The following is a 22670-nucleotide window of genomic DNA, read 5'->3' as shown; positions in this document are numbered from 1 at the left end:
ACGTGGGGGCGGGTGCAATGTCATATTACAATTATGGGCCAGGTAAGAAGCGCTTTCGACACCCCGTGGTGTGAGCAAAACGGCCTTGAATTAGTCATGGGAGTGTTTAAGGGAGTTTTGAGGCTTACCCAATGAACATGTCCGTACTATTCTCTTTACGACACCAGCTGATGATGCGCCCTTTTCGGCAAGTGGTATTACATTTCTGCAGACTGGCACCATAGACATGACATGACTTTGTCACATTTGGGTTAATTATTCCTATTGCACTGCATGCTGTCACCTTTATGCCTCAAAAGAACAGATCCACAAGCTGTCACAGCCATGATGTGCATAGCTTGTAGGCCTATGTCTCTATTTTGTTAAGTAACTTGCAGTGTTCATTGGAAAGTCATTACAGCGGCGCAGCCATATGCTAAGGGAGGGAGATATACGCACATCATCACTTCATTTGTTTCTGTTCTAAGCATGAAAAACAGCTGTAAAAATCTTTATTCTAGTTCATTTGATTCATAAATGAATAACTAAGCCTTTGAAATGGCACCTACCTATACCTTTCAGATCGGAATGGAACTGCGAGTAGATACGCAGCATTGGCTGGCAAATTGGCAATCCATGCGTAATGTTCCCAGAATCGTCTAACCCCCGAACATACAAGTTCATTTGATATTGTTTAATTCGATAAAAATAGAACCATGTACCATACAGCGAATGAAAGCAAGATTCCTAAGGAATATGGGGATTTTTACATTTTAAAAAACGGTTGAGAAATGAGAGAACCATGAGTGTTTATAATATCAAATATTACAAGAATAATATGAAAGACAAACGGGCTGTGAAGAGCTCAGCTCACCATCCCGACAAGGAGGAAATATAGCCTATAGTGCATGCACGTATATGCACTGACTGTTGCACACACGCTCTTTATTTGTTTCTATTGAAAAACACCAGTAAAATAACGTTTATTTTATTTTATTTCATTCGAGTCACGAATGGCAGCGGTGGCCGAACGGATAGCGGCGCGGTCTAGATACCGGAAGGTTCCCAGTTCGAATCAGCCGTCCGACACGTTAAAATTACCACCGCTGAAATGCCCTTGAACAAGGCATCAACCACTACGATGAAATGTGTTCTATGAGCAGGGCCTGGCTGGAAACAAGTTCTTGAGCTTAGCCCAGATACCCTGGGTAAATATAGATTTCATTTCATTTCATTTCAGTTGAAATGCCATACGTGCGCCATGCGTATTGCTGCGGCCCCAATGTTATGGTCTTCGCTCGAGCATTTTATTGAAGAAGAATTGAGTCGGGTGTGATACAGCATATGAAAGCTAACTTCCCAGTGATTATGGAGATGTTTTATTTTTTTTAAAAGGTTGAGAAATGAGCGATATATGACCCTTTAGCCAGAAAGCTCGTCTCCTGCTGTTGCCATGTCTCATAGAAACAAGTAAATAGGTCTATAAACATACTCCCTAAAGAATCGCATATAACAGGGGTCTGCAACCTATTTTAAATGAAGTGCCATGTTTTTATTTTCTAGATAGTGAGTCTGCCATATCAAGATTCCTTTTAATGACACCACATTAAAATTTCCAGCATATTTTGATTGTCCACAAATAAATAATGAATAAAGTTCTTCCTTCTTTTTACATATTTTCTTGCACATTGTTATAATGATCATTATAAATATATATCCCCCTGCAGTCAGAGTTCATTGTTTTAATGAATGAATGTGATGCATTGTGAGCTGGTAGATCTGCTATTTTCAAAAGTAATCTTTGAAAAAAGTGACAATAAGAATATTTTTGAAAAATGTTATTGAAACATTTAAAAACACAAATCTGTCATGGGGGTCACTGGCTTAGTTGGGCAAATGCATTCATCTGGGGGTCCTTGACATGGGAATGTCGCTGTGTGAGGATCACTGGTTTAAACAACATTAGGAGAAAAGCCCAAATAACGCACTTTAGAAACAAGAAAAGCAACCACAACTACCAATATTTACAAGCTACTTTGCAGAAAAAGAAGCCGCTTATAATAAACAGCAGACATGGCAACACTCCAGCAGCACTCCAGAGCCGCTGAAGTGTAAAATCAAACAGTGCTTTTTGCTTTTAAGACGTGGTCAGACCCAGGCGGAATCGGTATGCGCTGAGTGTTTTTAGGTCAAGGGGCTTAATAGCAAATTAGCGCAAAGCGAAAATAATTAACATATGGACACTCCCCCAATGCTAAATTATGCAGGAACGTGGTATTCCATATGAGTGAGCGCTCACCACGGCTTCCATAATAAGAAAAGGCGCAGAGCGAGGGCGAAATCTGTATTACCGCATGGGTTTTTCGTCTTGCTTAATAGGGCTCTCTATGTGTTAATATACTGTAGCGTCACAATTTCTTTTAACCACTTTAATCATATTTTATACGTTGGCTATTCAAAAATAGCACATATACAAGCTGTATGTATGAGCTTGAAAAATCTTCTCTTCTGGGGGTCCCTGGCACAAAACATTTTCAGATGTGGGGTCCGTGGCCAAATATATATACATTTTGGGGTTCTTGACTTCAAAAAGGTTTGAGGACCACTGCTCTAAAGCAAGGTTTACCAAACTGCGGGTCGGGACTAACCTTGCTTCACCGGATTTTAAATAAATAATTAGCGTGTGACTGCGCACGTCTGTAGGAACCGATAATTGGAACCGAAATTGAATTATTCTAAGCAGGTTCCTCGGGACCTGCTTGGTCCCGAGGTTCGAGACCCACCCCTAGTCGGGACCTATTTTCTACAGTCTATGGTCGGGACCTGATTAGCTTAATGTGCAACATTGTTTTCTCACTCAATAGTAAACAAACATACAGTAGGCTATACAGGTACGTGTATACAGGGTATCTGCACATTTCTAAAGTGATATTTTAATAACTTTTAAGAAAATTGAAATGCCAAATTTGTTAAACATGTAAGAAAGAGGCAAACATTTTGGCTAAAGCTCACAACAAGCTTGTAGATCTGCTGTTTTCACAATATTTATATAATATCTAAATGTAATGCCTACAATTCCAAGTGCTTGTCAGAGTGGGGGGAGTTCAAGTATGATTATTTTGTTGGTCCCCAGTTCAAAATATGATCATTTTGGGCGGTTCCCAGTTCAAATATGATTATTTTGGTGGTCCCCAGTTCAAAATATGATTATTTTGGGCGGTTCCCAGTTCAAATATGATTATTTTGGGGGTCACAGCCTGAAAGGTTTGGGAACCCTTGCTCTAAAGGTAAAATTGAAGTGTGTTGTGAGATTGTTGTCACAGCCTCAGTGTGTTTGCCCTCTCAGATTCCTGGCGTGCAGTTCTGTAACATCTGCAGTGCAAAGAAGAGGAGAGGGCCTGGAAGTGGCATCCTAGAGATGAAAAATAACTAACGCACTTCATTGTCATTGTCGCTTTAACTGATAAACTTTTACCTGAATTATATCACGTTCCCTACATCTGTGTACAGCTGCAAAATGCATAACAAGTATATTGTAACGGTGTTTACCAATATCTGACTGTTCCGCACAATGAAATGTATGCCCTTTCTGATTGCCAGTAGTTTAGCTTGGTGATTAGAATTTAATCACATTTAATGTCTGCAGGTCGAAAAATAAAATGCTGTCAAATAAAACCCGTTTTTATCTCAGCTTTGTTTGTTTTTTGAGTGGTGCAAACACTCCAAGGAACACACCAAGAACACCTCTTGGTACCACAGCACCTCAAAGGCCCTTAAAACAAGGCTCCAGACTTCCCAAAACAAACTGGTCAGGCTCCTATACTTGGCCTCACCCCCTGAACCCACCTGCCCACTTTGACAGGCTGGAATGGCTTAGGTTTGACGACAGAGTACAGCATCTTGCAATGGGTCTGGTCCACAAGATTCGATACACCACCAAGATACCATGTACCTGTCTAAATACTTCCTTAATGTTAACGAAGTCCACACCCACAACACCAGAGGGAGTGCAACAAACCATTTACAACCCAGATTCGGCACAAACCAGGGACTAAATTATTTTCGCTCCTATGCCACCAAAATGTGGAACGCCCTACCAACAGTCATTAAGACATGCGAATCCCTTGACTCCTTCAAAACCTCTCAAAGGGCACCTACGGACGGCTGCAATTCGAAACTGGCTCCCGTAAATTCGGAATTCCCCCCCACCCCTTTTACCCCTCACTGTATATGTTTCTTTTCCCTTTTTACCTCCTTTATGAGGAATTCCTGTTCTGTTCTTTGGCTATATAGAAGTGTCTATTTGTACGTCTCAACAAGGTGGACCCTCTTGTAAACAAGTGTAATGCTTTATTGGGTCGTCCACTCACAGTTAACAGTCTTTGTATTGAGTTGTACTGGAAATGTACTGTAATTCTGCAAACTGTTAATAAATATTTCAATCAATCAATCAAAGCAATGTCCCTATGTCCTAACCTATGTGACTATGACTATGTTTAGAGTACAAGTAGGGGCAAAAGTGGCGCTGTTGTGCCAGAAACGGAGAGAGAGGGAGATAGTGTTGCACTGTTGCCTGCTAATTACAGAGAGAGAGCCAGGGGGAGAGGGGAGTTGCACCACTCAGTTCACAAGGGTGTGATTCTTTTATGTATGAGCTTGAAAAATAGGCTTGACATTTTTTATATATATGGTTTTAGGTTACCTAAAAAAGGTTACCTTTAGTCATTCAAATGTACTAGATATAAATAAATAATATAAATATATTGTAAATAATTACTAAACCATATTATTTTGACCATCTAGATGTACTTGTACGTCACTTCCGCTATTGCTCTCCCCGGAAGTGTACTACGTTTTTTTCCCGTCATTCACAGGAAAAGGAAGAAAAAAATCCAGCTGCTGCTGTTTGGGGAAAAAGAAACAAAACATCAAAGTGAGTTTCATTGACATATGTGGCCGAGTTATTGTTTCACACATACTATGAATATGATGACCTTTCTCATAACGGGATGCTCCAGTCGGCTGCTGTTTTGAATGGCTATTTACCTGAATAGCGGCTCTCATTTTGCTTATTTTGTTGCGAGGAGTTAGCCGGGGGGCTAACATCATTAGCTTCCTCCACTGTTGACTTGAAGGCTAGCGTATTAGCCACATTTAGCTTGTTAAGGAAACACTGCCTGTTTGCATAAGAGTCCGTTTCAGCGATAACTCCTAGCTCGCTTTTCTATTGTCTTCTGTGAAGATTTAGCCAAGAATAACTACATATCGTCCCGTTTGTGGGCAGCTAACTAGCGTCTAGCTCCACTACAATACTAGTTGTCCGTTAGTTAGCATTCCTGACAGGTATCATAATACAGTCTGCGATGGTGATTGCAGTGTGCAGATCAGAAAGACCAAAACACACACTTTGATTGTAAGCCTTGCATTGTATTGCCCGAGATTTAACAATGACTGCATTTTTATTGGACCGTGAATTTTACACACGCATTTTGATAGTGACTTGTCATCACACCACCCCTAACTATTAGATGTTGTCGATATCAAAATGACAGCTAATGCTACCATCATATCAGTTTATTGATTGAAGTATTTACTATTTATTAACAGTTTGCAGAATTACAGTACATTTCAAGCACAACTCAATACAAAAACTGTTAACTGTGGACGACACCATAAAGCATTACACTTGTTTACAATAGGCCAGGGTCCACCATTTTCAATTCATCAGAACATTTAGAGACATACAAATATACACTTATAATTTCTATACAATCAAAAACAGGAAATACTCATAAAAGGAAAAACAAACAGTGAGGGGAAGTGGGGTGGGGGGGGATTCAGATTTTACGAGGACATGCTTGTGTGTGTTCATGATTTCAATTCCTGTCATGCGTGTTCTGCTGATTAGTTATCCCATCAAGAACTAGCCACAATTTGCACTAGATTGTTTTATAATGCGATGAATCTACAGTCCCCTCCATTGACAGCCCATTGATCCAAATACAAATTTCCGATCTGCTTGTATTAACCACTAATCTCACCAACATTGCAGCTGTAAGGCAAGCTTGAATTAACCGCTTGCAATCAGGGTACTGCAACTCTAGATTCTACAAATGTCTTCTAAATCCTAACCGTTTTCTGAAACAAATCATGTTGTGCTATCAAATGTTCAAAGATTTGCAGATTTAAAATAAAAAATCACACCCGTGTGAACTGAGTGGTGTAAGGTATTATATAGCCTGATCAGCTGTGTTCTGATGTAATGTCTGACGTAATGAAATCAGCATCAACCAATCAGCATCAACCATGCTCATTTTTTTTGCACAGACAGACAGACAGAATAACAAAGCCAGTTGTAGGAGTGGTTTACACCACTCAAAAAAAGCAGATCTAGAATGAGATTGTATTGTATTATATGTATATATTATGTATTGTATTAATGGTGTCAAATCTATGTGTTGCCAGAATGGAAGCCCCGAAGAGGAAATCCACTGCCCATGACCCTGAAGCCAAGATAAGAAGGTTGGATGAGGACAGAGGGGCTGCTACACCATCATCTAACGCCGCACCACCAGCTACAGTAGAGAGCATGTTTTTCCACAAAACGGAAAACCCACAAGAAAGGACAGTAACTCCCCGAGCAAAGAAAAAGGCATATATCGAGGAGGAGATGGAGGGAAGTACACCAGACGAGTCTGGACACCATTCATCCAAACAGAGCTCCCCTCGGAGGGAGTCCAGCACAGCCGTGTCTGACCCACCCTTCAAAAAAGCCAAGCTCTTCTTGAAAGCCGCAAGTGCCTCGGCGTCTGAAGTGGCTCCTTCGACGGATGCCAATTCAAAATTTTCCCTGAAAAGACCGGCCAGCCCCCTTTCCAGACCGGCCTCCACGGAGTCAGACAACGAGCTGAGTAGCAATGCCGCTGGTACGACTGACCACTTTCCGAGGAGGGAAGACGACAAAGACGAGGCCCAGTGTGTCCAGAAATATTCAAACAGCATGAAAACCATACGTGTGGCCACGGAGCCCATTTCAGACTCACAGGAGACGAGCGAAGTGTCACCAACGTCGCCCACAGGCCCAGTACAAGCTGACCACAATTATGGTAGATTCTCAGAATCCACAGGCGTTGCTGAGGATAATGAAAGTAAGGACTCAAAAGAAACTGTCACTGTGCCAGACAGACAAGAACGCGTAGGTAATGCAGTTTTGGCATCTTCACAGGAAACATCAGACTCTGTGACGAGGAATGCAAACGGTGGTATAGTCAGTGAGGCTGCGTCACATGAAGGGAAGGACTTCACTGAGCCACACCTCCAACAACACGTGGATAAGGAAACATTATCTGTAGAATCATTAGAATCTGTCCCTGCCGATCATAGGAAAACGGGAATCAAATCTGAGGGAGGTGCTGGGGAAAATGAAAGCAAGAATGTCACAGCGGCAGAGAGCAAAAAACATGTTTATATTGAAGCTAGTGTACCGGAACCTATTGAAGAGGTGTGTGTGGAGACTCAAGCGTTGTCATCGCCATATGACACAACACACTCTGCCCCGAAAGGGCTTAAGTCAGATCTAATATCAGACACTAACAGAGGAGACGAGCACAAAATGCAGGCAGTCACAGAGTCGGAAGCCGTTCCAGAGGACCAAAGAGATGCTGCTGAAGGGCATCCTCGAGCACTGAGTGATGCCTACCCTGCTTCAGAACGGACGATAACAAGTAGTGAGCCGGAGACAAATCTCATCATGGCATCCAGGTCTGCGGGAGAACCAGAGAAAACAAGAGACCTTCATGTTAAAACTCAAGTTAATTTAGAGATGGGACATTTTGAGAAAATTGTGGCAACATTTATGCCTGATTCATTATCAAATTTGTGTGATGCAGTGAATAGAAAGTCTGGATTCACAACAACTGAGGACAGTGACACAAATGACATATCGGTGCCCAGTGAATCAGTGACAGACTCTGTGTCAGTTAAAGTGCAGCAAAGCAAACATACCCAAGAGTTGAAAGATGAAACAATTCCCACCTCTGAAGTGATTATACCAGATTGTAAGGCCAGCGGTGAGCATTGTAAAATAATCAAGGTCCTAGAAGAATGTGTCACTGTCCCAGCAAGCCAGAAAGATTTAGATGTGCAGACTAAAACTAAAACGGAGGAGATGTCTCGTCTAGCACCTAATGTAGAACTGCAAAGTCAGGCCTGTGAACAAATTAACAGACAGACTGTAGACGTACATACAGAAGTTGAAAAGGCTCTGCCCCTTGCCGGTTTCTCAAGTAAGGAAAATGAAAAGAGGGTTTCCGAATGTGCTCCTGCTATCCCACAGAGTCGACTAAACATGCTTTTGTTATCGAAATCACTGTTAGAGAAGATTTATGTCCCAGAGAATCTGAAATACATGGTCCTTCCGCCGACCAGAATGTCACCAGAGAAAATGCCTGCTCCAGTAGCAGCAATTATGAACCAGGGGACCCAGGAAGCTGTCCGTACTGTGGCCGTGTCTAATGACGTTCAGGGTGGTCTGGCATGTTCTAATTCTCAAATGAGTGCAAACCAGTCTGAACCAGAACCTAAATCGGATATACAAATCCCAGAGAGCCAGCAGCATGGTTATGGACAGACTGCAACAGCTGACGTCTCTAATGAAGCTAATACATTTGAGTCGATGGCAAAATCTGAAAGTAAAGAAAATCATAATGAGACGATTGCTGCGGCGCAGAGAGTCACATTACCAGAGAATCAAGTGGTAGACATAGATGTCCTGATGAAAACCATATCCCAACGAATGCCTGATCCGGAACCTAAAGGAGGAGGGATATGCGACCTGTGGACCCAGGAGGAAACTGTTGAACTGACCGCAGCCATGTCTAACGTAGTTCCACAGCTGTCGTGTTCCAATCCTGTAATGAAGGGAAATGAAAACCAGGCGACACTAGTGAGTCAAAAAGAAGACATGAATACACAGATTACAACGATATCACAGATGTTTAACACAGTGTCTAAACAGGACACACCAAGCCTGGGGAACCAGCATGCTGCTGCTGCTGCTGCAGCTGACCTCTCTAATGAAGCACACAATGTTGAATCAGTTTCACATTTTGAAAGTCTGAAAAAGATGATCATAAAACGTGCCGCTGTCCCAGAGAGAGACGTGGATGTCCTGACTAAGATAACATCAGAGTTGTGTGAACTAGGAGCGAGAGGGGGAGTACAACACCAGAGCACCCAGGAGGCTGGTGAGCATACTGTGACCATGTCTAATAATGAAATTCAAGATGCAGCTCATAATTCCGAAATGAAAGCGGATGAAGACAAGGCGATCGTTGCACACGTCACAGTACCGGAAAGAGACGTTGATCCAGTATCTAATCAGGAGATTCAAAGTCAGGGAATTCATCAAGGTTACAACACTTCAGCTGTCACCTCTAATCAAATTCAGAGTATAGAATTTGGGTCAAATTCTGAAAGTGAAAAAAGTCAGAATCAGATGATCACAGAAGGTGTCACTGCTCCAGAGAGTCACACAGGAGAAATGGATTTCCCAATGACGTCAGACCAAGTGTCTGGCACAGTACCTAAAGAAGAAATACAGAGCCAGCATAACCAGGAAGTACATGTGCATGTCGCTGTGGCTATATCTAATGAAGTTGAAACCGTTGTCGCAGTTGACGGTGCTGAAATTGAGAATGTGCCACAAAGCAACAGTGCCCCAGATGTACAAAGGGATGCAGAGGCAACGATGGGATCGACAGAGCTGAGGGCAAAGTCCATACCTGAAGAGGAAGTTGGATGGCAAGTCATTTGTGAGATCGACAAAGGTGCCCAGTTATCCAGTGAGGAAGTTAACAAAAATGGTCAGGAAGACATGGATGGAAAAAATGAAATAGTTGTCTGTGGCCAACAAGGGGATGCTGCAGGCGTAGCACCAGCTTCGACGGGAGACACAGCAGACTATGTTACAGAACAGACTGAGACAATTAAGTTTAGTCAACCAGAAGTGAACTTAAATGAAAACATGATTGTGTACGAGAACATTAGCAGCCCAGAGAGTACTGTAGATGCAGACGAGCATACAGCATGCAATGAAATGGCAGACACTGTTGCTGTGCTGGACACTGAGACCATTGAGGCCCAGGAGGTGAAAAGAGATTCTGCAGCCACCTCTACTAATGGAACAATATTTCCAGCTGCTAATCAACAAGTGGAGGACAAGGAACTTGACAAGGAGGAACTAATTTGTGTCCCCGACAGCCAAGCACACATGGAAACATTGTGTGGGGCAGCGAGTGCTTCTTTTGTGCAGATGGAGCAGAGTAACGAGGCTGCGGAGGTGAAACAAGTCACACACATTAGTTCCTCCAGTGATGACATAAACATGCCAGATGGCAAGATGACAGAGGACTTGCAGGCGAATGCAGTTACAGCATCGAGCAGTGGCCCAGAATGTTTCGAACAGGTGCAGGAGGCCGAAGGACATCAGGAGGAGATGGGTGTCACAACGACTGGTGTCACATCCACCGTCGAAGTCGAGGCCCCAGATAGCACATCTGAGTTTGTCATTGTCTTAGAGTCGATCAGTGTCCCAGACAGCCAAATGGATCACATGGATATTGTGACTCAAGCAGCAGCAGCATCTGGTTTGCCAACTTCGGTTTCGGAAGAGATCAATCCGGACAGCACATTAATAGGTGAGCAGGAGGAGAGTGAAGCGGTGTCAACTTCAGACATGAAGCAGAGCTTCCTCTCCACGATAGAACTGCGGCAGTGTGAAAGGACCGGTGTAGTGGTGAACGAAGCCATGGCGACCAATTCAAGTGAGGAAATGCATGAAAACACGGAGACAACACCTGTAATAGTGAACGAAGCCATCGCGACCAATTCAAGTGAGGAAATACGTGAGACAACGCCTGTGGCCGATGCAGCACCTCTGCCATCTTTCGGTGAAGTATTTCAAGTCGTTCAGGAAAGTGATCAATACAAGCCACTGTTACCTGCCCCAGATGAGCCTAATGCAACGGAGATTGAGATGGATGATTCTGAGGACCGTGCGCCTTCTGATCCCCTCAGGGCCAACTGTGATATGGCTACTGCTGAGGCTGTCGTGGACATTCAAGAGGTGTGCATTGTCGAGGAGTTGGAGATTGGCCGTGAAGTCGAAGTGGTTTTGGCGGGAGTGAATGACGAAGATGCTGATAGTGACATCGAAATAATTGAAAGAACCATGGAAACAATAATAGAGGCCCCTTTCGAAAAGGCTGATGAAAAGTGCAGCGAGGAGACAGTTGCATCTGCTCCACTTTTGACTGCAGCGGAGACGGAGCCTGCTATTCAAAAGGCAGATGTGCCACCTGTCCCCCAGAAACCCCAGAAGCAAAAAGCTGCACCTGGTGTGAAGGCTAAACAAAAGGGCAGTAAGGAGAAAGTTAGAGCTCACACAAGAGAGAGACAGACAAAGCAAAACGGCACAGTCAATGTGAAGGCTGAAGAGGGAGACGTGACTATAGAAAGGCCTAGGAAGCAGGAAATGAATACGCAGGCAAAAACCAAGGCCCGCCTCGCAGCTCTGGCCGAGCAAAAGGCTGCAGCGTCAAAGAGGTCCAACAGGCAGCAACTCAACATCTTAGCCCTGTGTGAAGAAATAGCCGAGGACATAGCTACGGACAGCGAGATCCTGAAGAGGTTAGAAGAGGAAAAGAAAGGGGCAGCAGCTAAGGCGGAGGCAGCAGTGAAGGCGGGGGCAGCAGTGAAGGCGGAGCCAGCAGTGAAGGCGGAGCCAGCAGTGAAGGCGGAGGTAGCAGTGAAGGCAGATGCAGTAGCGAGGACGGAGGCCATTAAAAGCCTGTTAGGCTGGAAGCCTGTTAAGGAGGAGGAGGCGGATGTTGCCATCAACGTTCCCACCCCAGCAGGACCCGTGGAGGCCTCTCTGTCTGAATCCAAGCCCCCTCCTCCCGACAAGGATCCTGCAGCCACAAAAGCTGATTCCATCGGTGCCTGCGCGTCGTCCTCCACTGAAATTCCGAAGCGCCGCTTCTTCATCAGCCAGATCACTGTGCCACTCAAAGCTTACGAGAAGAAGAAGCTCACGCGATACCAGAGGCTAAGGCAGGTGGAGCTCCAGAGAGAGAAGATGTCATGGACGCGTGTGAAAAAGCTCAAGTCTGACCAAGCAAATCAGATGATGTTTGCAGACATAGATGTAAAGTCTCCCCTGTCTCCGTTTCACCAGCCTCTGGTGGTGAAAACGTGTGTTTTGCTACCACCTCCTCCAACCCCTGCAGCCAGTCCGTCTACTACGGCAGACCCCAGGCCAGCCTCTACCAGCATGCCTACAGTACCCAAGACGGAACCAGCCGTTAAAGAGGACGTGAAAGCTACATCTGTGACCTCCAAGGCTGAACCTACCAAGGTGGAAACCCCTAAACCTGAGCTTCCCAAGGCTGAAACCCCAACGGTAGCCCCTACTCAGCGGCCTACCAGATCAGCCACCAGGAAGCTCCTCCCAGCTGTACCCCCTCCTATGCCCAATGGACTGAAAGCTCAGAAAGTGAAAGGGAAGCCTGTGGAGTATAAACCATACAAACCCAGGCCAAAGTATTCTTTCGATGACTTTGAGCTAGATGATGATGACCTGCCACCAAAGCCCACGCCTCAGTCAAGACCCACTGCACAAGCAAGACCTAACATTCATTCAAAACCCACTGTGGCGTCCACGCTTCAGTCAAAACTCACAGTTTCATCACAACTGACGAAACCCAATGGGCAGACCACTCCTGTGGCACGAGTCTCGGGGCAGTCAAAACCCGCTGTTCAGACCCCGGGACAGCGGGTTGCTGCTCTGCAGGCGAAGCTGACTGCTGCCACTGCTGCACAGTCAAAGCTAACGGCTACTGCTGCGGTGCAGTCAAAGCCTGTTGTTCCAGCGAAGGCCCCGTTAACCCCCCCCATTTCAACCACGACTAAGTCAAACGTCCCTTCAGCTCCAGGTCAGTCAAAGCCCACAAGTTATTCTACTGCTACTGGCTCTACTCCCCAGTCGAAAAGTACTGGTGCAGCTACAGCCCAGCCGAAGCCTAGTGCACCGATAGTAGCTCAGCCGAAGTCTGGTGCATCAAAAACAGCTCAACTTAAGCCTGCTGCTGCACCAACAGCTCAGTCGCCGAAACCTGGTGCACCTACGACCAGTCAGCTGAAACCTGGTGCGCCTACGACCAGTCAGCTGAAACCTGGTGCGCCTACGACCAGTCAGCTGAAACCTGGTGCGCCTACGACCAGTCAGCTGAAACCTGGTGCGCCTACGACGAGCCAGCTGAAGCCTGGTGCGTCTACGACCAGCCAGCTGAAACCTGGTGCAGCTACGACCAGCCAGCTGAAACCTGGTGCACCTACGACCAGCCAGCTGAAACCTGGTGCACCTACGACCAGCCAGCTGAAACCTGGTGCACCTACGACCAGCCAGCTGAAGCACAGTGCATCAACAACAGCCCAGGTGAAGACTGATGTTAGAACCACAGCCCCGCTGAAGACTGGTGTTAGAACCACAGCCCCGCTGAAGACCTACGTTGCTGCAACAGCCCAGCCGAAGACAGACGTTCCAACGGCGGCTCAGCTGACATCTGCCACACCTTTGACTGCAGCAGAGACGAATCCTGCTGTTCCAAAGGCACATGTGCCACCTGGTCCCCAGGAACCCCCCGGAAAGCAGCCGTCTTCTACATCGGAAGCCGCAAAATGCGAGGTAACTTTGTCTAAGAAAACTACACGCTTGTGTGTCATTAACACTGGTTTTGCACTGCAGATGCAGTTGTTGTGGAAACATTATTTAATCACCCCCTTCCCACTTTCTATACACAGGACATTGCCGAACCAGTTTCATCATCTCAAACACCCTACCTTCCCTCTGAGGAGTGCCTGAGAGATTCTGATGAGGCACAGCAGTCTGAAGGAAAGCCTACAGGTATGGTGTTTATTTGTTTTCTTTTGAGATGTAGTGGAGTGGAAGTAAAAGTATTGAAAATTGGAAGTACTCTAGAAAAGTGCAATACTAAAGAAATCCTTTTAATGGTTTACTGTCTGCACTGTACTGTACATGTATATGAATACATTATGTTTTGTATTATTCCTATAGTTGCCAATATTGTTAAACCTGATCCAGAAAGTAATATGGAAAACATCAAAACCGAGCAGGCCACGGGACATCTTTCTGAACGGTAAGTGGTTGGTTATTAACCCATTACATCTGCTATTTTAGAAAAATCTATCTAATGTTTGTTAAATCCAGAATAATTTCTTAACACAAATATTCTCTTCTGGGGGGTTCCCTGGCACAAAACATTTTCAGACGGGGGGTCCGTGACTAAATATATAACAATTTGGGGGTCCCATGCTTAAAGTTTGAGAACGACATGATTTAGAAGGATAATTGGCCTCAGGTCTTAAGTCATGGGACACATCCATTTTCCCTCCCAGTGATGTGAAATAACACCTGCTGTTATGTCTTAGCAGAGAGCAGAGTCCACATGGAAGCAGAACTCCCCTCTCAGATGCTTGTCTGCAAAAAGAGGTCAAGGACTTTAAGGATGCTGACAAAGCTGGCGAGCAAACTATCATTGTGAGTTATTTTCACTCTTATTCACAACTGAACAAGGCACAGAAATGGGTACTCCTTTACGGAGAGATCATGTTCTTACCGAAGCCAACTGTATATATTGGGGTTGTTATTGGGGCGGCTGTGGCTCAGGAGGTAGAGCAGGTCGTCCAATGATCCATGGGTCGGCGGTTCGAATCCCGGCTCCTCCTGTCTGCATGTCGAAGTGTCCTTGGGCAAGACACTGAACCCCAAATTGCACCCGATGTGCTGGTTGGTACCTTGCATGGCTTCCGCTGCAATCGTTGTATGAATGTGTGTGTGAATGGGTGAATGTAATGCACAATCCATGTAAAGCGCCTTGGATAAAGGCGCTATATAAATGCACCATTTACCATTTACCATTGGAGAGAACACCAGAATTAAAGGTAGTGCAAGTGACATTTTGTTTTGTTAAAGCAGCACTATGTAACTTTCCTCTTCTACCATGAATTTGAACCTGGTTTCCTGCTTAAGCCCTGATTTTCTTTTTGTACCATTGAGCTAATAGAGCCTGCCTGCTGCTTGCTCAGTAGATAAATTGAATCTTGACCATCAGGTCAAAATTTGTGTCAGACCCTGTGTGTCTAGGTGAGACATGACCTTTTCACACCATCTAGATGTCTCAATAGAAAAGCAGGGAGAGGAAATATAACCACCCCAATTATATTGTATTAACACACATACTACCATACAGATTGGACAAAATTACCTTTTATTCATTGCATAGTGAACCTTTAAAATATAGTGTTAAATAGCTCTATATTCTGATTGTACTCATTGCTATAGTATAGACGGGCCTGGTCCTAACATGTGAGGACTGTGTGCGTTTCCTTTGGCCTCTCCTAGGATGCGGGGCAGAAACACTTTGGAGCGGTGACCTGCAGTGTGTGTGGGATGCTCTACACCGCCTCCAACCCGGAGGATGAATCCCAGCATCTACACTTCCACAACCAGTTCATCAGCGCCGTCAAATATGTGGTGAGAGAGAACATTGTACAGGTTTACATGATCACAATATGCTTTAGGTGCCATTTCCTCTGAAATGTATCACTTTTCCAGAATCTCCACGCTATACACTATACAGATGTGCAAAGGAGTGTTATATTTCCAGATGTGAGATGTTCAAATGACTTATTAAGTTTGGTATTAATCGATTGTGTTTCTCATGACTTAATCACGATATAGCGCCCGGCATGTTGGTGGTGCAGGGGTAGAGTTCCAGATCACCACTGTGGAGGCTTCAGAATTCCTAAAATTCATGAATGACGTGGCCTGTGATTTTTATATACTCCCTGTTCAACTCCCTTATTTTGTAAACAAATGCAACCATGCATAGATACACATTGTTTACAAAACCCATATACTCTTGATCTAAATCAATGCTTCCAATTCTAACCAAAGATTGTGTTTTTGACGGCCCATCGCGGTCCCGTCGCTTGTCACGTTAGAAGTAATCATACTTCCCGTTGTTGTCGATCCTCTCTGGGATGTTTTGGCTACATCTAGCTACTTCTAGCTACTTCCAAAATGGTGCAGAGCAACCTTGAAATAGGCCCTGAAGCTGCAAATCGCTGGGCGCCCTGATTTAATGGTTCCAAATACCCCGGGCGTTCGGGGTGTTAAGGAAAGATTCCCCCCAAAAAGCTAGGATTATTGGTTCCATGAGGAATTTCCCAAGTGAAACAAGACATAACAATAAATGGGAACAGCTGAGATGAGTATGAACCACCACTAGATCGGCTAGTTTCAGTGCGTGTTAAGTATAAATAACACTTAACTTCTCATATGCTCTTCAGGGATGGAAGAAGGAGAGGATCCTGGCGGAGTATCCTGATGGCAAGATCATTCTTGTCTTGCCAGATGACCCTAAGTATGCACTCAAGAAGGTATGTTTACAGTGTGGTGGCGGTTACAAAATGTGGTGGCGGTAGGACTGGGTGATGTGGCAAATACATGTTGTCCATATTGATGGATATCAATATTCATCACAATACTATATTGATAATGCTGCCATTTTGAAGAGAATCATGATAATGACAAATAGACCTGTATGGGTCCGTAACTGAGTGTACAGAGTTATATTTAACTGTGTTAAAGTTTGGATTTTACTGTGTGTATATTGGAGTCCCAGAGATTAAAGAAAAAAGAAAAGAACATTATCTCAAATGGAGATCTGTGGTTTTATGCATATCAATTAAGGTTGAGAATCACTGAGTTAATCTATAGTCCAGTGGTTCCCAAACTGCACGCACCTTCTAGGGCAGGGGTTCTCAACCCGTGGGTCGCGACCCCTCGGGGGGTCGCCAAATTAGTTTAGGGGGTCCCCAAATTATTTAAAAAAAAGATGAAAAAAATAATAATAAAATCACAATTTTTCAAAAATAGCAGACCTACAAGCTCGTAGCGCGCCACTCGGTGGCGCGCTATGAGCTTGTAGATCTGCTATTTTTCAATAGCTAAATTATAACATAATGCTTAAAACACCAAAAGCAGTCAATTTATATTGGGGGTCGGGAGGGGGCGGGGCGGGGGTCCCGAGACATTGCCAAAGCATTTCCGGGGGTCCCCGGCCAAAAACGTTGAGAACCCCTGTTCTAGGGGGTGCACAACATGAAAAGGCTAATGGTGGTGCTATGGTTTTATGTTCAATATATTAACATATTATGCCAATATGGCAAGTATATGCAGAATATAGCCTATGCTGCATATGCTATATTCAGGTTCATGTATGTGCATAAATAAGAAATATATGTCTCTATATAGCTTATGCAATTTATATTCCCATGTGGGGGTGCGTCAGCTAGGTCGGGAGTTAACAGGGGGTGCATGGCCAAAAAGGTTTATATTCCCATGTGGGGGTGCGTCAGCTAGGTCGGGAGTTAACAGGGGGTGCATGGCCAAAAAGGTTTGGGAGCCGCTGATCTATACAATATAGTTTATTAACATAAACAATACAATAACAATTTACACACACATTCCGGAATAAGCCTATCTCACAGAATTTCCCCGCCCCCCTTAATACGCCCCCTTTTGGGGTTAGTGGTGATAGCGTGACGTCACTCCATAGACGCTACATGTTAACAAAGGTAATTTAAGAAGTCTACAACTTTTGTTTTCTCAAGGTAAGGTTTGTTCTATCTGTTCGAGCTGATTTACCATCTTGTTTGCTTCATAATAATATTGGTCTGTCACATTTTTACATTAGAAAATGTACTTAGATTCTCCAGAGAAAAAAACGTGTAAATGCTAATGTTAAAGACACCACTATTTACCGGAAGTGGGCGTGAAAAGCGGGCTGTGAGATAGGCCTATAACCAGAATAAAGTCAAATTAGACTTTTTCATACTTTTGGTATGGTATGGACTGTTTTATACTTTTGAGACATCCATTCCAAACCATGTGTTAGACACGTTTTTGTATTGTATACTTCTGTTGTCTGTTCTATTTGGCTATAGGAGGATTCCATATGGTTTGTTCACTATGCATTTAACTGCTTGTTTTTCAGGTGGAGGAGATCAGAGAGATGGTGGACAATGACCTGGGTTTCCAGCAGGTGGAGACCAAGTGTCCATCTCAGACCAAAACATTCCTCTTCATCTCCAATGACAAGAAAGTGACTGGGTGCCTTATAGCCGAGCACATTCAAGAGGTTAGCAATGGCATATTGACAGGACATTTGCTTTGATTGGGTGTTGATTTTTCATCTCGGTAACTTGAGAGCTAGGCTACAGTGGCATCGTAATGTTTGTTATAATTGTTTTCATTGATTCACTGTGGTGTATTCGACACTACATGAAAACACGCATGCTAACCTACTGATGACATTACTGAGGGAAAACATTCAACTCATCATGTGAAATTAAATTGTGAAATAATTTGCCTGTTTTTATTCTTTCATTTGGTTGCAAATTCCCCATTTAAACTGTTAAAACCGGGAAAGCATCTCTGTAATTTTAGATATTGGCGATGTATAGCACATTGGTTCACCATTGTTATAATTTGGATATTAAAAAATAGCAGACATACAACCTCATAGCGTGTCACTCCGTGCTATGAGCTTGTAGATTTGCTATTTTTGAAAAATCTTGTGAAAATATGTACAAATCTTGGATCTCGGAGATGGGGGTCTGCGGCCAAATACATATCACTTTGGTGGTCCTTGACATGAAAAAGTTTGAGCGCCACTGATATAGCAACATAGTTTTGTTTGTTTTCTCCATAAAACTGGTTTTAGAAGACATCGTCCCGTAGAATCGTCCCCAGATCTCTTAATGGGTTCATAATCTTGACATTTGCATCATGTGCACACTAGGGCTACAGGGTGATCGAGGACCCTGTGCCGGACGGCTCGGAAGCATCAAAGGTCATGTTTGAGCGTCAGAGAGCCTGGTGCTGTTCCGTCACACCAGAACCAGCAATCTGTGGCATCAGTCGCATCTGGGTGTTCAGCATGATGAGACGGCAGGGCATCGCCTCGCGCATGATCGAGTGCCTCAGGTCCGTGGAGTCTTTTTGAGTGGTGTAAACCACTCCTACAACTGGCTTTTGTGTGCAGAAAAAATGAGCATGGTTGCTATGTTCAAAATAATTTCTGACGTAATTAAATCACACCCGGGTGAACTGGATGACCGTAGCAACCATGCTCATTTTTTCTGCACAAAAAAAGCCAGTTGTGAAATCACATCCGGGTGTGATTTCATTACGTCAGATCAGAGCTGACGTAATGACCACAGCTGATCATGCTATATAAAACCTTACACCACTCAGTTCACACGGGTGTGATTTTTTTTCTCTATTCTTTCATTAGTGTTATCAAAATAATAATCATACTTTCTCATACAACCGTATTGCTTCCTGAAAATAACTGATTTGATCGACAAGCTCAAAACGCATTGCACCGCGCTTCGAGCTTGTAGATCTGCTATTTTGCATACTTTTGTATGATCAAGTAAGGCATTCATTTATGAAAAATGTAAAAAAATATATATATGGAGGAAAGAGGTTTCTGCCCGACAGCAACGATATGTAAAAATGTGTATACACTTTGTGTATTAAGTTGCTATGCTCATTATTGATTATTGTCTTGTTTTATGTACACGAGAAATGGAAAAGGTTGAAAAGCCCTGACGTACTGTTCTTCTGTTCCCTGCACAGGAACGACTTCATATACGGTTCGTGCCTGAGCAAAGACGAGATCGCCTTCTCAGACCCCACCCCCGACGGGAAGCTGTTTGCAACGCATTATTTTGGCACCTCTCAGTTTTTGGTTTATAACTTTGTCAGTGGTACGCGCTCATCATCCCAACCCAAATCTGATGCAAAATGACTGCCGTCAAGAAAGGTAGCAGTAACAACAAATTAAGATTGATAGAAGTAAGTGAAATGATGCACTCACTGACCAATGGGACCTGCCCTCACTCACCGGGAACCCCAATCTTGACCATTGATATAATGACGTGAAATACATAGCCAATCACAAAACAAACAAACAAGACAAAAATAACACTGCTGTAAATTACTCCTCCGATGGGGGAAAAATATTGGTTTTTAATCTCAGGTTGATAACAACCAGGTGTTGTTGAAAAGCATTAAGAATTCACCTTTTAAATCCCTCCCTGCATAGTATTTTGGAACAAAGAATATTTTCTTTTTTTCTTTTTCTTTTTTAAGTAAACATGCTGGTTTTATTGGGAGTATTAATAGTTTACACACATGACCTGACAGCAATAGAATACAAAGAGCATTTCACCATTCAAATATTTTCCAATTTGAGCCCCGTTGGTAGGAAGATGGCAGAACAACATGGGACTGCCATGGATCAAGTGATTATTTTAAGAATTTTACCACGATGTTGTCATTATAATGCTTTGCATTTTTTACATACTGTAGTATATTATTACGTTAATTTTACACTGCAAAATGTGTTCATTTAACTCTTTGAGTAGTGCATGTACATTATGTACACAGAGAGAGATTTCATGTGCTGCCTTCTCACCTCAGATGCTGTGTTCGAAAGTAACACTGATTTGTTTAAATGTCACCACTGTATGATTTTATCCACATTTTTTTTAATATTCTTTTCATTGTTTTCATCACTACGTTTCACCAATTCTTCCAAATTGGAGTAGGTCATATTAATTACAGGTCTGAATTTCAGCAAGAATTCCACTTTCGAACACGGGGATGTGGGTTAATTAGAACTCCACATTGGGCATTAGCCGTGCTCTTTATAAATTCAAGATTCTTGGATCACGTTGCGTCAAAATGTTTATGTTCAAGCTGAGCCATATACCGTATGTCAATTGGCAGAACATAGTAGCCTATATCATAATGTATGACTGATCGTTTTAATTTTAATTAGTCTCTTTTGCGTTGTCTGTGCCTGAATGAAGTGACTGGCGTGAGATATGGGATTCCTTAATAATTACTTATTTTTTCTTTCCTTCTGAGAGCCACATGTTCCTCCTTGAATGAAATACTATTTGTTAGCAGATGCTACTTTTTATTGATTTATTTTAGTTACTAAGGGAGTATCATCCTTGTATTCATAATAGCCATCAATTAATAATGTATATCAATTTATGAGGTAGATTTATACAATACTCACATTTTTATTGTGTACCGAGATGGGCAAAGTCTTACAGCTCAGGTGTAAAATGGTATTTGAGCGATGGTAAATGTCAAAATGTATTATTGCAAGCAGGAATATTGTGGTGAACATAAACATTCTCTCTCTCTCTCTAAACCTATACAGTATCATTGTAATTCAGTCATTATTGTTTGCTTCTTCCTTGTTCAAACTGATGAGTTTAGTAAGATGTGTCATGTGTAAGAAAGCATTTGATTTATACAAAGCTGTTATGTAAATATTTATTTAAATAATAAACGACCTTAAAAAAAAAAGGGATATTTTTTTATTTTTTTGCTCGGCAGAGCAGCAGATTTTGTACGATTCTTATACTGTGATGTCTTAAACTAGCGATAATTCCTAACGTCACTATTCTGGGCATGTCATACAGGGCGGCTGTGGCTCAGGAGGTAGAGCAGGTCGTCCAATGATCCCTAGGTCGGCGGTTCGAATCCCGGCTCCTCCTGTCCACATGTCGAAGTGTCCTTGGGCAAGACACTGAACCCTACACTGCCTCCAATGAGTTGGTATGAATGAATGAACCATTGTAAAGCGCTTTGAGCACTTGGAAAAGCGCTATAAAAATGCAATTCATTATTATTATAGGAGACTGAACATTGAAGATATCAGCTACTGTAGCATGTACAGTAGTATCCGCAACCTGAGACGTGAGCTTGTAGATTGGCTATATTCAGCAAAGCAGTTTGGTGTGCCTTCTGAAAGGTGTGATCTGTTTCTTTTTCATTTTACAAATAAAATAGAGACCAGAGACCTTGGTATATTATGTCCCGACAGTACTGGAACAGACCATTTCTTGTATGAAATCCTATCGATGCAGATCACCTGCCATTTCTTGCATGGAAATCCTATCGATGCAGAGCACCTGCCATTTCTTGCATGGAAATCCTATCGATGCAGAGCACCTGCCATTTCTTGTATGACATCCTATCGATTCAGAGCACCTGCCATTTCTTGTATGAAATCCTATTCTTGCTCATTGCTATTCCCCTGACTTGTTTCTATCCAGCCTGAAAAGTGCATTGGTTCAACCACTACTGAAGCAGCTGACACTGAAAGGTGCCCATTAACTTTATTTCTTTACCAGTATATTTGCAGTGCACTTTTTATTATTATTTGAGAATATTAAGGCATGTTTAAAAATCTAAAATATTTACTAATGACACACTAATGCCAAAGAGATAAAATAACCGTCTAAGACAAAATGTTTTTTCTTTCTTTTTCTGAAGTGTGCTTGAATTTGACCTTTCAAGACCTGTACAACAAACCGTGACAGCCAGGTGATACTGCACTCTTATTCACACAGCCACTTACCCTTTCGTTGATTGACGAGAGTTCATAGCATACTCTTGACCCCAAGACTTTGCATCTCACTCCGTATAAGCGTGTCTGCCAAATACCTTAATTGTA

General features: G+C 43.2%; 2 protein-coding genes across 3 annotated transcripts in view; both read left to right on the top strand.

Annotated features, from left to right (window-relative positions):
• vps41 (VPS41 subunit of HOPS complex) overlaps window positions 1-3669 on the top strand; it is a 35765-nt gene extending 32096 nt beyond the window's left edge. Inside the window, exon 28 of the mRNA XM_079489450.1 lies at window positions 3326-3669. Within this exon, the coding sequence (XP_079345576.1) occupies window positions 3326-3412 (87 nt within the window). The 3' untranslated portion in view covers window positions 3413-3669. The remainder of the gene's footprint in view (window positions 1-3325) is intronic.
• A 1146-nt stretch (window positions 3670-4815) lies between these two features.
• Window positions 4816-21535, top strand: LOC306913509 (uncharacterized protein). Of its 2 annotated transcripts, none has more exons than XM_079490209.1 (10): window positions 4816-4912; window positions 6445-13723; window positions 13840-13942; window positions 14114-14195; window positions 14491-14596; window positions 15461-15592; window positions 16411-16500; window positions 18120-18263; window positions 18927-19111; window positions 19769-21535. In XM_079490209.1, exons 2-10 carry the CDS (start codon window positions 6446-6448, stop codon window positions 19938-19940), a joined length of 8292 nt encoding a protein of 2763 aa, XP_079346335.1. In that variant the 5' UTR covers window positions 4816-4912; window position 6445; the 3' UTR covers window positions 19941-21535. The 2 variants fall into 2 exon arrangements, with proteins under 2 accessions (XP_079346335.1, XP_079346334.1); XM_079490208.1 differs by having other exon boundaries at window positions 14488-14596.
• The last annotated feature ends 1135 nt before the right edge of the window (window positions 21536-22670 follow it).

The sequence above is a fragment of the Electrona antarctica genome (assembly GCF_951216825.1).
Source record: "Electrona antarctica genome assembly, chromosome: 20".
In the NCBI taxonomy this organism is placed as follows: domain Eukaryota; kingdom Metazoa; phylum Chordata; class Actinopteri; order Myctophiformes; family Myctophidae; genus Electrona; species Electrona antarctica.
This window is presented reverse-complemented; position numbering and strand designations above follow the sequence as displayed.

Bases quoted from the DNA above. Each gene is read 5' to 3' on its own strand.
- LOC306913509 (XM_079490208.1), top strand. From the start codon at position 6,446: ATGGAAGCCCCGAAGAGGAAATCCACTGCCCATGACCCTGAAGCCAAG. The intron at 13,943-14,113 runs GTATGGTGTTTA...TTATTCCTATAG, and splicing joins GTCTGAAGGAAAGCCTACAG to TTGCCAATATTGTTAAACCT. The intron at 16,501-18,119 runs GTATGTTTACAG...CTTGTTTTTCAG, and splicing joins CTAAGTATGCACTCAAGAAG to GTGGAGGAGATCAGAGAGAT.